The 14,490-nt window shown below is 42.3% G+C and overlaps 1 protein-coding gene across 1 annotated transcript in view; it reads right to left on the bottom strand.

Annotated features, from left to right (window-relative positions):
• The window catches only part of ORC2 (origin recognition complex subunit 2), a 67,647-nt gene that overhangs the window by 4,740 nt on the left and 48,417 nt on the right, over positions 1-14,490 (bottom strand). The window contains exons 5-14 of the mRNA XM_060256999.1: positions 13,752-13,844; positions 12,231-12,262; positions 9,317-9,374; positions 8,525-8,706; positions 8,138-8,236; positions 5,976-6,085; positions 4,314-4,446; positions 2,895-2,991; positions 1,198-1,344; positions 304-475 (exon numbers count right to left, since the gene is read on the bottom strand). Coding sequence (XP_060112982.1) covers positions 304-475; positions 1,198-1,344; positions 2,895-2,991; positions 4,314-4,446; positions 5,976-6,085; positions 8,138-8,236; positions 8,525-8,706; positions 9,317-9,374; positions 12,231-12,262; positions 13,752-13,844 — 1,123 coding nt within the window. The remainder of the gene's footprint in view (positions 1-303; positions 476-1,197; positions 1,345-2,894; positions 2,992-4,313; positions 4,447-5,975; positions 6,086-8,137; positions 8,237-8,524; positions 8,707-9,316; positions 9,375-12,230; positions 12,263-13,751; positions 13,845-14,490) is intronic.

The raw sequence follows: 14,490 nt of genomic DNA, 5'->3' as shown, positions 1-14,490 counted from the left end.
ATCGCTGCCCACCAGCTATAAGTAGCTCTGCTCACTGGACCCCATTCCATTGTCTGAAGAAGTCTGCATGCATATGAAAGCTGACATTCTGAATAAAACTTTGCTGGTCTTCAAGGTGCGATGTGACTCTTGCTTTGTTCTACTACTTCAGAGCAACACGGCTGCCCACCTGGATTTGTTCTATCGCTTCAGACCAACACAGTTACCCACCTAAATTCAACATGAATGGTCCATGAGAAAAAAACAAACCCCACTCTCTGCAAATTACCGCAGATATTCCCAGCGGCCTTGCTGACTCCTTACCTTGCATTAGGAGTGAGACTGTGCAGGACGTGTGTGAGAGAGCTCAGAGCCAAAGACCCAGACTGCTTTATCAACATGGAGTTCTCATAGGAGGTTTCTTCAACGTAAGGGCTATAGGTAGTCGTTTCATACCATAACCAGTTATAAAGGCTTAGTTTTGCCTGATCCCACACTAAGAAGAAAGAAGGCTACAATAAGCAAAGGGTGAAATTCATAAAACGTGGCTTCCTGCCCAATTTTGGGGGAGGTATGGAGCAGTATTTCCCACAAGTTACCATAACCAGCAGAATCTAATTTATATTAGGAGTTTAATTCTAATCTTTATCCTTCTTGAGAAATTCATGGCACTTGAAGTGGCATTACAATGTATACTTAAAGAAGGGGTGGCCAAACTGTGGCTCATTCACACACATTGTGTGGCTCTAGATGGTCCCACTGCCCCATCAGCTGGCTTAGAGAAGGCATTTGTCTCTATAAATCACTTCTCCAAGCCAGTCAGTGGCTTGGAGAATGCATTTAAAGTTGGTTTCTTTCCACCTCCACCTCCCCCCATCTATTTGCCTACCTTCCTCCCTCCCTGCTCTCAAACTTCTGACATTTATTTTTGTAACTTACATGAAGCAAGTTTGGCCACCCCTGCTTAAAAGAATGAAAATGACACATAGGACATTTCCACAGTAGTGAAATTCCCTGCGTTGATGTTTTTAAGATTGCACGTTATATGAAATTTTCTGCAGTAGATTTTTCCTCACCAGGTGCAAACCCAAAGTTTTCTCTCTACTAAGCCCACATTTTTGGAACTTGCTAAAACTGGGGATTCCGAAAATGTGGGTTAAGGAGAAAACTTTTTTTAAAAAGGAGCAGGGGAAGAATCTGAGAGACCGATGGACTCACTGAGTGGTGCGTTATTGTGATCAGTAGTAGCGATGAGGTAGACATTGGGAAGGGATGCCAGCTGCCCCAGGATCTGTTGGCTTTTGTCTCCTCTCAGCATCTGGCTGTCCAGGTTATGGATGAGCAGGTAGAGCTCCAAGGAAGGATCTGGCCAAAGAGAGGAGGAGCAGCAGCAGACAATAAGCATAATTAGGGTGTCAAGTAAGATTAAACATAGTCCAAGGAAAAGCCAGTGCCAACAATCAACTTGAGTCTATTCAGCATCTCTCAAAGTCACACCAAAAGCATTTGTCTGGATATGCCTATCAACTTTTCATTTGAGCATCCAGGATACAGGCCTAAAGGCAAAGGTAAAAAGGTAGTCCCCTGTGCAAGCGCCAGTTGTTTTCAACTCTGGGGTGATGTCGAATAACGACATTTTCACGGCAGACTTTTCTATGGGGTGGTTTGCCATTGCCTTCTCCAGTCATCTACACTTTGCCCCCCAAGCAAATTGGTACTCATTTTACCGACCTCATAAGGATGGAAGGCTGAGTCAGCCTCGAGCGGGCTCCCTGAACCCAGCTTCTGCCGGGATCGAACTCAGGTCGTGAGCAGAGCTTGGACTGCAGTACTGCAGTTTAACACTCTGCCCCAGGGGGCTCCTGGAAACAGGCTTACTCAGTGATTAAACAGTCAAATATATGTGATGTCCAAATGGAGGGAGATGGACATTCCATTTTAACTCATGTTGAAAGCAGCTTGTTTAATATTTTGCCGCAATATCCTTAATCTGCTCAAAAAATGAGGAGGAGGAGATCATTAGGGATTAGGAAATTCATTAAACATTTAACTGGGGCAGAAAGCTGCTCTTTCAAATCTAAATATCTAAACTGCCATTATTCATCTCCAAAAAGTCATAATTACATAATAAAACTGCTTTGAAATTAGTAGCCATTGTATGAAATAAAAACGCAAGTTTTTAAACTTAATTATCTTTATTCTGGTTCTTAACAGCGTTGCAAAGAAAGTACTGGGTCCTGGTGAAATATTTCATTTAGAACAGATTAACTTCAGGAAGGTTAATTTGCTACAGCTCCAAGCCCAGGTAAGAGAGAGAAGAAGAGAGGGCCTATATAAGATGAACGAGAAGACAAACTAGGGCCAAAGAGGCTCAGCACCTAACCGATGAAGAAGACTGGTGATGATGATATTGGATTTATATCCTGCCCTATACTCTGAATCTCAGAGTGGTCATAATCTCCTTTACCTCCCCCCTCCTACAACAGACACCCTGTGAGGTGAGTGGGGCTGAGAGAGTTCTCCCAGAAGCTGCCCTTTCAAGGACAACCTCTGTGAGAGCTATGACTAACCCAAAGCCATTCCAGCAGCTGCAAGTGGAGGAGTGGAGAATCAAACCCGGCTCTCCCAGATAAGAATACGCGAACTTAACCACTACACCAAACTGGCTCTCAAAAATTAGAGGGCAGGGCCAACTGCTAAGTGTACCCCAGTGAGAGAATTCTCTTAACTCTTTCCTTCCCAGATCCTGTTGCATGCAGAGTTACATTATCCAACAAAAACAAGGGGTTTTATCTTACTGCTTTGACTTATTTGGGAAATGTATGTACAGTGACCACCAACCAGGTGATTTCTCGAAGCTGTTCTAAATCACAGCAAGAGTCCAGACTGCTTGGACGTCTGCCCCTTCACTTTACCTGCTTTAAATCTTTTCACAATCCAGTCCGACTGATCATGGGGGCTGCGGAAAGTGCCAGTGTGATCCAACACCTCTTCTGTGATGGAATTCAGAATCTAGAGCAGAAAGGCAGGCAGCAGGTCACCATCTTCTTTTTGGGATAAGTCTTTAGCTATTGCTCTAATAAAAGGCCTAGCCTGAAACCAAATTTCCAGCTATCTCAGACTTTACAAAATCTCTACAAAAAGACAACGTGCAGTAAAAAGAGAGAGAGATGCATATAATGCACTGAAACTCCTTTCACATATGACTTTTGCAAAGCAAAGTACCCCTAAATGCTCTGCTCCATAAATTACAATATATACTCGTGTAGCTTCTCTAAGCTTCAAACTGGAATGCTCTATGCTAGCTTGTTTGCACCTACAAGTGCAAACAAGCAGCCACAACTGCCACTGAAGAACACAAACTCCTTCTTGTATCCTAGAGCAGGGGTCCCCAACCCCCAGTCCATGGACCAGTACAGGTCCGTGGCCTGTTAGCAACCGGGCCGTGAGTTGTATAATTATTTCATTATATATTACAATGTAGAAATAATAATAATAATAAAAAGAAGACGATGACATTGGATTGATATCCTGCCCTCCGAATCTCAGAGTGGCTCACAATCTCCTTTATCTTCCTCCCCCACAACAGACACCCTGTGAGGTGGGTGGGGCTGACAGTGCTCTCCCAGAAGCTGCCCTTTCAAGGACAACTCCCACGAGAGCTATGGCTGACCCAAGGCTATTCCAACAACTGCAAGTGGAGGAGTGGGGAATCAAACTCGGTTTTCTCAAATAAGAGTCTGTACACTTAACCACACGCACCAAAATAAAGTGCACAATTGTATCATCCTGAAACCATGCTCCCCACCACCACCACCCCCCCCGTCCACTAGGCTGTGGAAAAATTGTCTTCCACAAAACCGGTTCCTGGTGCAAATCAGGTTGGGGACCACTGTCCTAGAGCACATACTACCTCTTGTGTTCGTGATCTAAAGAGCAGAGAATTATTCCACTTTAAACTGTACATTGAACTGAACTATATCTGAAGAAGTGAGCAGTGGCTCACAAAAGATCATACCCTGCCGCAAATTTTGTCAGTCTTTAAGGTGCTCCTGGACTCTTGTTTTAATCTACTGTGAACGGGGAAAGTCATCTATAGCGCTAAAGGTTTTTGCTCACTTCTCTCCACGGTTTCGATCCAACCAGTTTTTCTGCTGCTGAAAAATGGGCAAAGAGCTCCCTCCTTTGACAATCAAACCACAGGGCCTGCATGAACAACACCCGAGGGGGGGTGGGAGGGGCACAGGAAGGATTAGAGGAGCCATGGATGGGACTGAATGGGAAAGCTGGCTGCATCCAAAGTAACCGAATATTCCTATTTTTGTTTCACTTACCGATTTCACAGTGATGCTGGGGAAGAACCCGTTCACAACAAGATGAACCGAATCCTGAAGAAGAGAGAGGCGAAATTTCTCCAAAAGGTTTTTCTTTGAACCTAGCCCATAAAGCACAATATTGAATCCCCAGCTGTAAGAAAGAAAAACACTCAAGCTTACGAGGTAACTGAGAACCCCAAAGATGCTGTTGAAAACTGGTATAGTATCTGGTACCATATGGTATCTGGTATATGGTACCATAGTATCTACTTCTTATTCTGACCCTTCTGGGTTTCTTCTTTTCTAAGTATGTTTTTTTTAATTGTATATCGCCACATTTAAAAATTACTGATTTTTTTTTTTAAAGGAAGTATATGGCTAGTAGATGTATATGAAATACAAAGCCGGAAGATCACAGTGAAACAAGTCAAGTTCAGTTAAAATAAACTGTGATCAGAAAGCACTAATAAAGTACAACAGCATTTACTAGTAAGTAACAGACAAAGCAGTCCTCTTGAATAATCTCACAAATATATGACAGAATTACAATAATAAAGTCCATACAAAGTTTCAACAAGATAAAAGACAATGCATCCATATGAGGAATTCACTACACGTATTCTGGATGTAAGCCGTGTTTAGGAATATTCATTGGGTGAAATGCAGGGACCAAGGAGAATTCCAGCTAAGCATGGAATTCCAACTAAGCGTACTATTACTTTATGTAAAATACAGGAATCAAGTGGAATCGCAACTTAACATACTACTACCTTCTGTGAATTTTTAAGTGTGGCGGCTCAAGTGGAATAATCTCTTGAGGAAGGAAAATTCTTATTTGCGAGATTATCCAAGAAGCTTTGTCTGTCATTTACTAGTAAATGCTATTGTGCTTTATTAAGTGCTTTGCGATCACAATTTATTTTATTTGAGCTTAACTAGTAGATGTGTTCTTAATCTTATTTTAGCCTTTTATGCTTTGAACATATATACTGGATTGCTTGCTGTCTGGCTGACAAGTTTCTGTATATTTCTTTTGGTTATGCCAATAAAGGTGGGATATTGAGTGACTAGCAGATGTACATTCCAGGATAATTTTCATCCCATGTACTTTTCTGCTAAAAAGGTAAAGGTGCAAGCATCAGTCCTTTCCAACTCTGGGGTGACGTAGCATCACAACTTTTTCACAGTAGACTTTTTTACGGGGTGGTTTGCCATTGCCTTCCCCAGTCACCTACACTTTCCCCCCAGCAAGCTGGGGACTCATTTTACCGACTTTGGAAGGATAGAAGACTGAGTGAACCTTGAGCCGGCTACTGAACCCAGCTTCCGCCGGGATCGACTTCAGGTCATGAGCAGAGCTTGGACTGAAGTACTGCAGATTTACCAATCTGCACCGCTTTTCTGTTACACACAGTCAATTACCACAACTGTCCTCTGGAGAAGTGCTTGATATATGGCAATTTCTTTCTTGTTCAAGACCGAGAATGGGAGACATCTAACCAGTCCAGGGGGTCTACATTAAGAAAGCAGAACTCAGCTCCCAGGAGATTAAAAAAGAGGTCTCGTATGCAGTTTAAGTCAAGAAAGAGGAAGATTTCCCTAGTTTATGTTTTAAACAATGATTTAATTTCCAGTTTCCGCACGTTTGCTGGTAGAAGACTACATAGTGCAGATACCTACTGCAACTGCAACATCCATTTGTAAAAGAGGGATTCATGTTGCTTGTTTAACTCTTCACGTTCAGCAGCAAAAGCAGTTGGCACTTTATTCAAGAGGTTCTGCAGGGTCTCCTGTATCAAGAAGAGGGGAAAGAGTCATTTGGCAGGTTGGAGAACTAAAGGAAATTATTCCCAACATGAAAGGGGTTTGGCGAAGAGCGAATGGTTATTTCCAGATAGACCAGACAAGGTTGTACAACAGGACCCAGCATGCTCTTCAGACATTAAATGAACTAAGCTTCCCAATGTATCAGGGGCAGAGCCACCAGAAACATATTCCATTTTGCCAAGGTTGAAACTGGAGCAAAATAAGCCAATAAGCTCACTTATAGCTGGGAAATTCAAATACCCAGAGATGAAATGTATGGTGTGCTACCTAAAGGTAAAGGTAGTCCCCTGTGCAAGCACCAGTCATTTCCAACTCTGGGGTGATGTTGCTTTCACAACGTTCTTACAGCAGACTTTTTATGGGGGGGGGGGGGTTGCCATTGCCTTCCCCAGTCATCTACACTTCCTCCCCAGCAAGCTGGGTACTCATTTTATTGACCTCAGAAGGATGGAAAGCTGAATCAACCTGCATCCGGCTACCTGGATCCCACTTCTGCCAGAATCGATCTCAGGTTGTGAGCAGAGCTTGGACTGCAATACTGCAGATTACCACACTGTGCCACAGGACTCTCGTAGTGTGCCCCCTACACAGATCTAATTATATATTCAGCGACTATGGAAAACTGTCCTATAATTCTTATCTTTGTTCTGAGGAAAATTCTGAAACTATTTTAATTAGTTACATAAAGTTATTAGTAATTTATAAAGGACCTTTTTAGGTCTATTCCTAAATAATATGTTATAGGGGAAAGAACACAATATTGTGCTCTATTCAATGGAATGAGAACATACTGTGTTCTAAACGGCTTTTAAGTGTGTCAGTTTAAAATGATCAATGTGTATTTTTAATGGTTCCAGTTTTCCTGGGATCTGGTCAGTATTTTTCACGACCGTAACAATTATATCAAATTGGTTTTCAATGGCTGTTGACAGATTGCTTTCTGAGTTGCACTGAAAGCAGTGGCAAATAAACTAAACCAAAAAATAGAGGCTGCAATGGATTAAGCCGGTAGCAGTGTTCAACTGTAATATTATACTATAAACTGGCACTATATGCACAACTAGGGCTTTTTTTTGTAGCAGGAACTCCTTTGCATATTAGGCCACACATACACACCCCATGTAGCCAATCCACCTGGAACTTACAGGGTTCTTCATGCAGGGCCTACTGTAAACTCCAGGAGGACTGGCTACATCGGGAGCATGTGGCCTAATCTGCAAAGGAGTTCCTGCTACAAAAAAAGCCCTGTGCATCATTATATGTTGGTATGCTGCTTCCCCTGGTGTGACTGGGGGTTACTAGCAACAGCCTCTTACATGTCATAATCTCCAACCCAGCAAACAATGGCTTGCTGGCAAATACCACAGTTTGCAATTTTAGTTTGCTTAAAACCCTTCTTATTCCAGCTAGTGTCCACAAAGCAAGAAACTGTTTGACTGCTTTGGAATTGTGTGAAAAAGGATTACAGAGTCTGGTACACTAGTAGAATTTCCAACAACCTTGAGTGGGGGGGGGGAGAGATTTAATATACTGTTATTTACTGGGTGATGTTACTTAAAAGCTGGGTGATGTAACTGGGTGATAAGATTAAAAGCTTCACCAGCGTATTTCCTTCACCTGCTTATTAAGCCTTTATTTAGAGGGACAGGACTTTTTTTTCTCCAGGATGCTGGCAACACTACACACAAATTGTGCAACATAAAACAACAACAACAGTCCCTTATTGCCCTGAGGTCCTTTTATTACAATAATTATTATTATTGTGGGACATCTGGAATTGCCAGAGTTGTTGTCTCTGCGGATCTATCCTAGAGTTTCATCTTTTAGCCAAAACCCAAACCAGCATTTTTGCTCCAAGCCCTTCCCCACCCCAACACTATTGCCAGCTCTAACCATGCTCGTGCCCTTGAAGCAAAAGAAGGGTTAACACTGTAACGCCATGGTCCTGAGAACAGATGGACCATCGCTAGCGGCAAAGTCAGTACAAACACAGGCTCCCCTGGCATTTACAGCACCTGATCCAGTTTTCCTTTCTGCAGCTTCTGAAGTGTTCGGTCAGAAGTTATAACTTTGGAGCTGCTGTGTGCTTCAAAATATTCTTCCACCAAATTGCTCTGAAGAAAGAAGGAAAAAAACCCAAAGATCATTAGGGGCAGGGCCTTTTTTGTAGCAGGAACTAATAAGCGTTTACTTTTTTTAATAAAGGAGAATACTATAAACCTGTTGGCAGATTCAGATCTGTCTGAAGAGTCAAACCTGGTTTATATTTAGTTGCGATTCAATACTTCCACCCTATCAGAGGCCAGATGGTTCTCGAATTACATTTTTGAACGGCTTCTTAAAAATGTTAGTTAACCTAACACTGACATTGCATATCCAATGGTCTCTGTGTCTATACTCACAGAAATGCCTTTCTTCAGTTTCTTTCCTGGTGGCTTGTTGCTAACTGCGGTCGTCGTTTGGGCCGTGGCTGGCGTTTCCTGCCGAGCAGCTTCATCGGCCACTTCTTTGCAATTATCATCGCTGTCCTTTTCAGAATCCGAAGAGGAATGATCGCTCTCGCTATCAGAGCACCTGTTTAAAGCTAAAAAAAGAGAAAGTTTGGCAAGAAGAAGAAACAGACTCCTTCTTCCAGACTCCTTCTTTATAAACCGGGAGGGACAGTGGCTCAGTGGTAGAGCACCTGCTTGGTAAGCAGAAGGTCCCAGGTTCAAATCCCTGGCATCTCCAAAAAAGGGTCCAGGCAAATAGGTGTGAAAAACCTCAGCTTGAGACCCTGGAGAGCCGCTGCCAGTCTGAGTAGACAATACTGACTTTGATAGACCGAGGGTCTGATAAGGCAGCTTCATATGTTCATATATGTTCACACACAGTGGACTGTGGATCTCTGCACACTGGATCACCCTTTGTGCTTAAAACTGAATATACAGGATAGAACAAAGTCCTGTATTATTTCGCAGACACACTTTCACTAAAAATCTCAACCCTACTGAATATGCCACAGGAATGAATGAACATGCTTCCCATACATAATTTATTTCTACAGTCATTGACCAAACACATAAAATACATAAGAGGAGTAAAAGATCCCAGATCAGCCAGCACATCATCAAAACACCATAACTGAAGAAGCAGAATATATTAAAGAATTCTTAAGTTACAAAATACTACTACCGTTTATTGTAAATGCTTACCTGCGATTCTTTTCCTGAGTCCGTAAGCAGTTTTTGACAGAAGCTCACTTTTTTTACGCTGTGTAAAGCAGCAAGTATGTTAAATTGTATCCCCAAAAAGTTTCTTTTTGGACATTCTACTTTCTAATTTTTCCCATTCCTCCCCAGAGGTTTTTCTCCCACCTTCCCCCACATGTGGTCCTCTGAAAGTCTGGAAGAACAACACTCTTAGCATGACGCCATCAAGATTTTTTGAAAATTTTTACTGTTTTAATCTGTATTGTTTGGTTGTTTTAATTTCTGTATTATTCCACTTGAAGTACATTGCCCAGAGTGATGCACAAATCCAGATGACTGATGATGATGGCTTTTTTTGTAGCAGGAACTCCTTTGCATATTAAGCCACACACCCCTGATGTGTACAGGGCCTACTGTAAGCTTCAGGAGCATTGGCTACATCAGGGGTGTGTGGCCTAAAAGGAGTTCCTGCTACAAAAAAGCCATAATAATATGATAAAAAATAACATCAACCAAATGAAGAACTGAATCAGTTGGCTTATCCTAGCTGCAAATTCCCATCACTTTACCTAGCCATAAATGAGGCTGTTTTCGATTTCAGCTTGTATCTGTAGCCATTATTATCTTTGAAATGTATGTTTTTGTCCCTGGTTGATCAACCAATTTAAAATTATTGCTTTGTCTCGGAATTCTGAGTATATTTTAATCTCTTGCAGGAAAACATAACAGACAAAAGCACTGAAGAAATAAAGAGTAAAAGTATTTAACAGATTAAAGTAACAGCGAACTCTGAAATTACAAAGACATAAAAGAAGTAAGTTTTGTGAGGTTAACCAGAGCCGATTAATCTTTTTGTAAGATGACAAAACAGAAGGGGGCTGCAACAAAAGCAGCAATTCTGAAAAAGGAGTTTAGAATGACAAAAAAAAAAATAATTCTCTGAGCTGGAAGAGAATTTGTGATGCTAGCACATTTGAATTGCTGGCATCCCAGAGGGATCAGAACTGGATCTGAGATGAAGAGCTACTTCGATCAACCTTTTTGTAAGCAATATGATTACTATCTTCATAGGATCAGTGATAGAAACTTCTAAAGCCTTAGTGAAGACTGAATGCTGGCAGATGACCAGATGAAATGAGTTGACATGGTACTAATAAGTTGTGTGTGTGGTGGTGGGGGGTATTCTCCATTAACTGGAGACATTTTGCAATTTGTCCAAGTTATGATGCAATGAGGAAACATCACAACCAATGTTCCCTCTAAGCTGCAGAGTCTTGTGAGCAAAAATTCTACTTTGTGAGCTGCTGGTATTAAAAGTTGTGAACTCCTGCATCCATTAGTTTGCTCTGGGGTCATTTTTTCCTGAGCTAAGACAAAAATGTGCGAGCTGGAGGCTCAAAAACTGTGAGCTCGCTCACACTAACTCTGCTAAGAGGGAACACTAGTCATGGGCAATGTTCCCTCTAAGCTGCAGAATCTTGTGAGCAAAAATTCTACTTTGTGAGCTATTGGCATTAAAAGCTGTGAGCTACTGGCATTAAAGTTGTGAGCTACTGCATAAATTAGTGTGCTCAGGGGTCATCCTTACTGAGCGAAGACAAAAATGTGTGAGCTGGAGGCTAAAAATCTGTGAACCAGCTCACACTAACTCAGCTTAGAGGGAATACTCATCACAACCCCTCTCTAGGAATCCAAACGCTAGCTAGTACAGGGACGGTGAGGCAAGTGTGGAGAAACATGTCTTTAGGGGTGTGCTTCTGTATCTACCCGAGCTGAAAATATACCCAAAAAGTACCTTATTGGTATTTCTGGAGTATATTTCGGTTTCCCAATAGTATCTGGGTTTTCTCAGAAAAACAAAAATCCCTGAGAAAATCCCAGATATATTTGGGAATTACTGGTAAATCTGAAAACAGTAGAGAGGCGGGAACAATCTACTCCCGCCTCTCGGCTGTCTATCAGGCTTTTCAAGGGATTGCAGGAGACAGCCCAAGGATCAGCTGTGCCAGGGGGAACGGACTATCCCCACAGGCTGGCTTCTTCCGCAGCCCAGTTAAACATGAAGAATAAGAAGACTGCAGATTTATACCCCGCCCTTCTCTCTGAATCAGAGTCTCAGAGTGGCTTACAATCTCCTATATCTTCTCCCCCCACAACAGACACCCTGTGAGGTGGGGTGGGGCGGGGCTGAGAGGGCTCTCACAGCAGCTGCCCTTTCAAGGACAACTTCTGCCAGAGCTATGGCTGACCCAAGGCCATTCCAACAACTGCAAGTGGAGGAGTGGGGAATCACACCGGTTCTCCAAGATAAAAGTCCACACACTTAACCACTACATCAAACTGGCCAAGGTCACCGTTGCCTTTTCATGACAAACAGGAATATTTCTCATCCAACAGTTTAATCACACAGTGGGGAATCAAATAAGGTTCTCCCAGATAAGAGTCTGCACACTTAACCACTACACCAAATTGTCTCTCGCGATAACAACATCACCATGCCAGTATTGGGATCTGGGATTTTTCAGAAACAGTGAAGAGAGCAGTGACTCACGAAAACTCATACCCTGCCACAAATTTTATTAGTCTACTGGACTCTGGTGGGGAGTCAACTTTTTCCCTTAAGCTGCCATATAAATTTTTTCCTGCTGCAAAACAACTGAGCGTAAGATCTAGATTGGCTTTCTCGGCAAAATCTCTTAATAATTCAACAAGACAAATTCTGAGTCTTTGTAGCTGTCAGCAGGTTGTTCCAAGTAACCTACTGAGAGGGATAATTTATCCTAAACAACATGACAGTAGATCAGGCAGGAAACTTTGCCGGTTGACATCATTTATGATCTGTTGCCCTTCTTGCCTCATTAAAGGCTGCGATGACAACAACATTTCTAACAAGCCAAAAAAAAAAGAATGCACTCACCTCCACCTGGCCTTGCCTTGATGCAGAGGACTCTACAAATTTAACAAAGAGCACATCATAAAACACATCACACCTGCAAATATCAGCTCCATTTGTATTTCTTTACCTAAAATGGTATCGGGAACCTACTGTCCTAATTTTAGCAAGCAGCTTGTTGTCAGTTACATTGTACAGCTTCTTGTGAGCAACACATTGATCACTGTGTATTTTTTATTGTGTATATCTTAGTGCTGAAACACCGCTGTCCTAATATTGTATCCTCCATTGGATAATCTAACAGCTGGGTGGTGGGGGTTAGTTTCAGAAACTCTCTGGCCTTTTCAGCATTGCAACTGTCTAAAGCAATAGTCTTCAACCCATGTCTTTTTGCTGTCTTTCAGAGAGCTATACTGCCAGTACACACGAACAGAGAACCAGGGCACCTTTCCTCTTGCTTGCCTTCACACATACGCTACAAGAAGCATCAGCTGTACAGCAAAATCACTTCGATGTGGAAAGGGTTCCTCCACGACTCTGAGACTGTTTCTCATCCCAGTTCATCACCTGGCAATGGACTGTGTCTACTCTGCCCCTGACCCTAAGGCTGACACTGAATGTTTTGGCACATGGCAGTTCAGTACAGCCTGGGCTTGAAAAGATGGAAGACCGCTGACCTAACGGCTACATTGCCAAAATAGAAATAAACGTTCCAAATCAAAATAAATCTGGAATAGTTAGGTCAACATATCAGGCTGAGCGATGTTAGTGTTCTGCCAAAAATCAGATTCAAATTTAGTGCACTGTAGTCTTCATAGCAAATGATTTGACTTCAATCGCAACAAAATTTTGAAGACATCTGTTAAGGCAAAAATGGTAGGTTAAAGCTGTGTTTAAGTATACGGTTTTACCTTCTGTGCTGGGTTTGAGGCTCTAGGTTAGTTGTTAATACAGTTAAGTCAACATTTAGTAAAAGTATGAAAGCCCTAAAGAGAAAAGCCAGTTTAAAGGAGACTCTTAATTCAAAATATTAGCTTAGTTTTATTTTGACTACACAAAATAAGGATACTGGTGCCTGTCTGCTGTACTGCACTGTGATCTACGGTCAGTGGTGTTAATGAAACAGAATTAAGAAGAGGAGACTGGATTTATACCTCACCCTTCACTCAGGGTGGCTTACAATCTCCTTTCGTTCCTCTTCCTTCAACAGACACCCTGTGAGGTAGGTGGGCCTGAGAGACCTCTGAGAGAACTGCTCTTGAGAGAACAGCTCTGAGATAACTTGTGACTGACCCAAGGTCACCCAGCAGCTGCAGAAGTGGGCAATTAAACCCAGTTCTCCAGATCAGAGTCTGCCACCCTTAACCACTACACCAAACTGGCTCTCTGGAGATGAAATGAAACCCAAAAAGCAGAATTTGGTTTGTTTGTTTTTAAAGAAACCAAATTCCAGGCTCTCATTTAAAAGCAAGATCACTGATTCAGCAAAAGTATTTTGCATCTTCATTTTTTTAATTTATTAAGTCCTATTTCAACAGAACTTACTCTGAGTGCTTTCAGGATAGCTTTCTCTCTTCTGAGCTGTATTCGATATGACATGTTTCACTGTCTTCCCTGATTTGTTAGCTAGCTCAGAGGCTTTGGAGAAAAAAAAGAACTGTCAGATTAAAGATGATGCACACAAATCAATGATACAATGTTTTTTTTAAAAAAAGATCATTCAGTACCCACAACCTTTTACAACAGCAAAGGCAAAACTAAAACAGTGGCAAATATAACAAGAAGACTGCAGATTTATACCCTGCCCTCCACTCCAAATCTCAGAGTGGCTCACAATCCCCTTTATCTTCCTCCCCCACAACAGACATCCTGTGAGGTGGGTGGGGCTGAGAGAGCTCTCACAGCAGCTGCCCTTTCAAGGACAACCTCTGCCAGAGCTATGGCTGACTCAAGGCCATCCCAGAAGGTGCAAGTGGAGGAGTGGGGAATCTTATCTCCCAGATAAGAGTCCGCAAATTTAACCACTACACCAAACTGGCTCTCAACAGGTTGGATCCCTTGCAATTTCCACCTATTCCTACTCCTTGCTGTGGCATCCCCAAGCCTACCAGCAGCATATTGGTTGAGGAGAATCCCCAGCCCTCAGCAGAGGTATTTTCAGGGCATACTATGGAAATGGGCTGGGATGGGGGGAGGTGTCTGTAGAAGAGTCCTGCTGGATCAGACCAGTAATCCATCTTCTGCCCTAAATGATGCTGAGATTCAATATTTTGGCATGTAACAG

The sequence above is a fragment of the Heteronotia binoei genome, chromosome 16 (genome assembly GCF_032191835.1).
Source record: "Heteronotia binoei isolate CCM8104 ecotype False Entrance Well chromosome 16, APGP_CSIRO_Hbin_v1, whole genome shotgun sequence".
Classification (NCBI taxonomy): Eukaryota; Metazoa; Chordata; class Lepidosauria; order Squamata; family Gekkonidae; genus Heteronotia; species Heteronotia binoei.
This window is presented reverse-complemented; position numbering and strand designations above follow the sequence as displayed.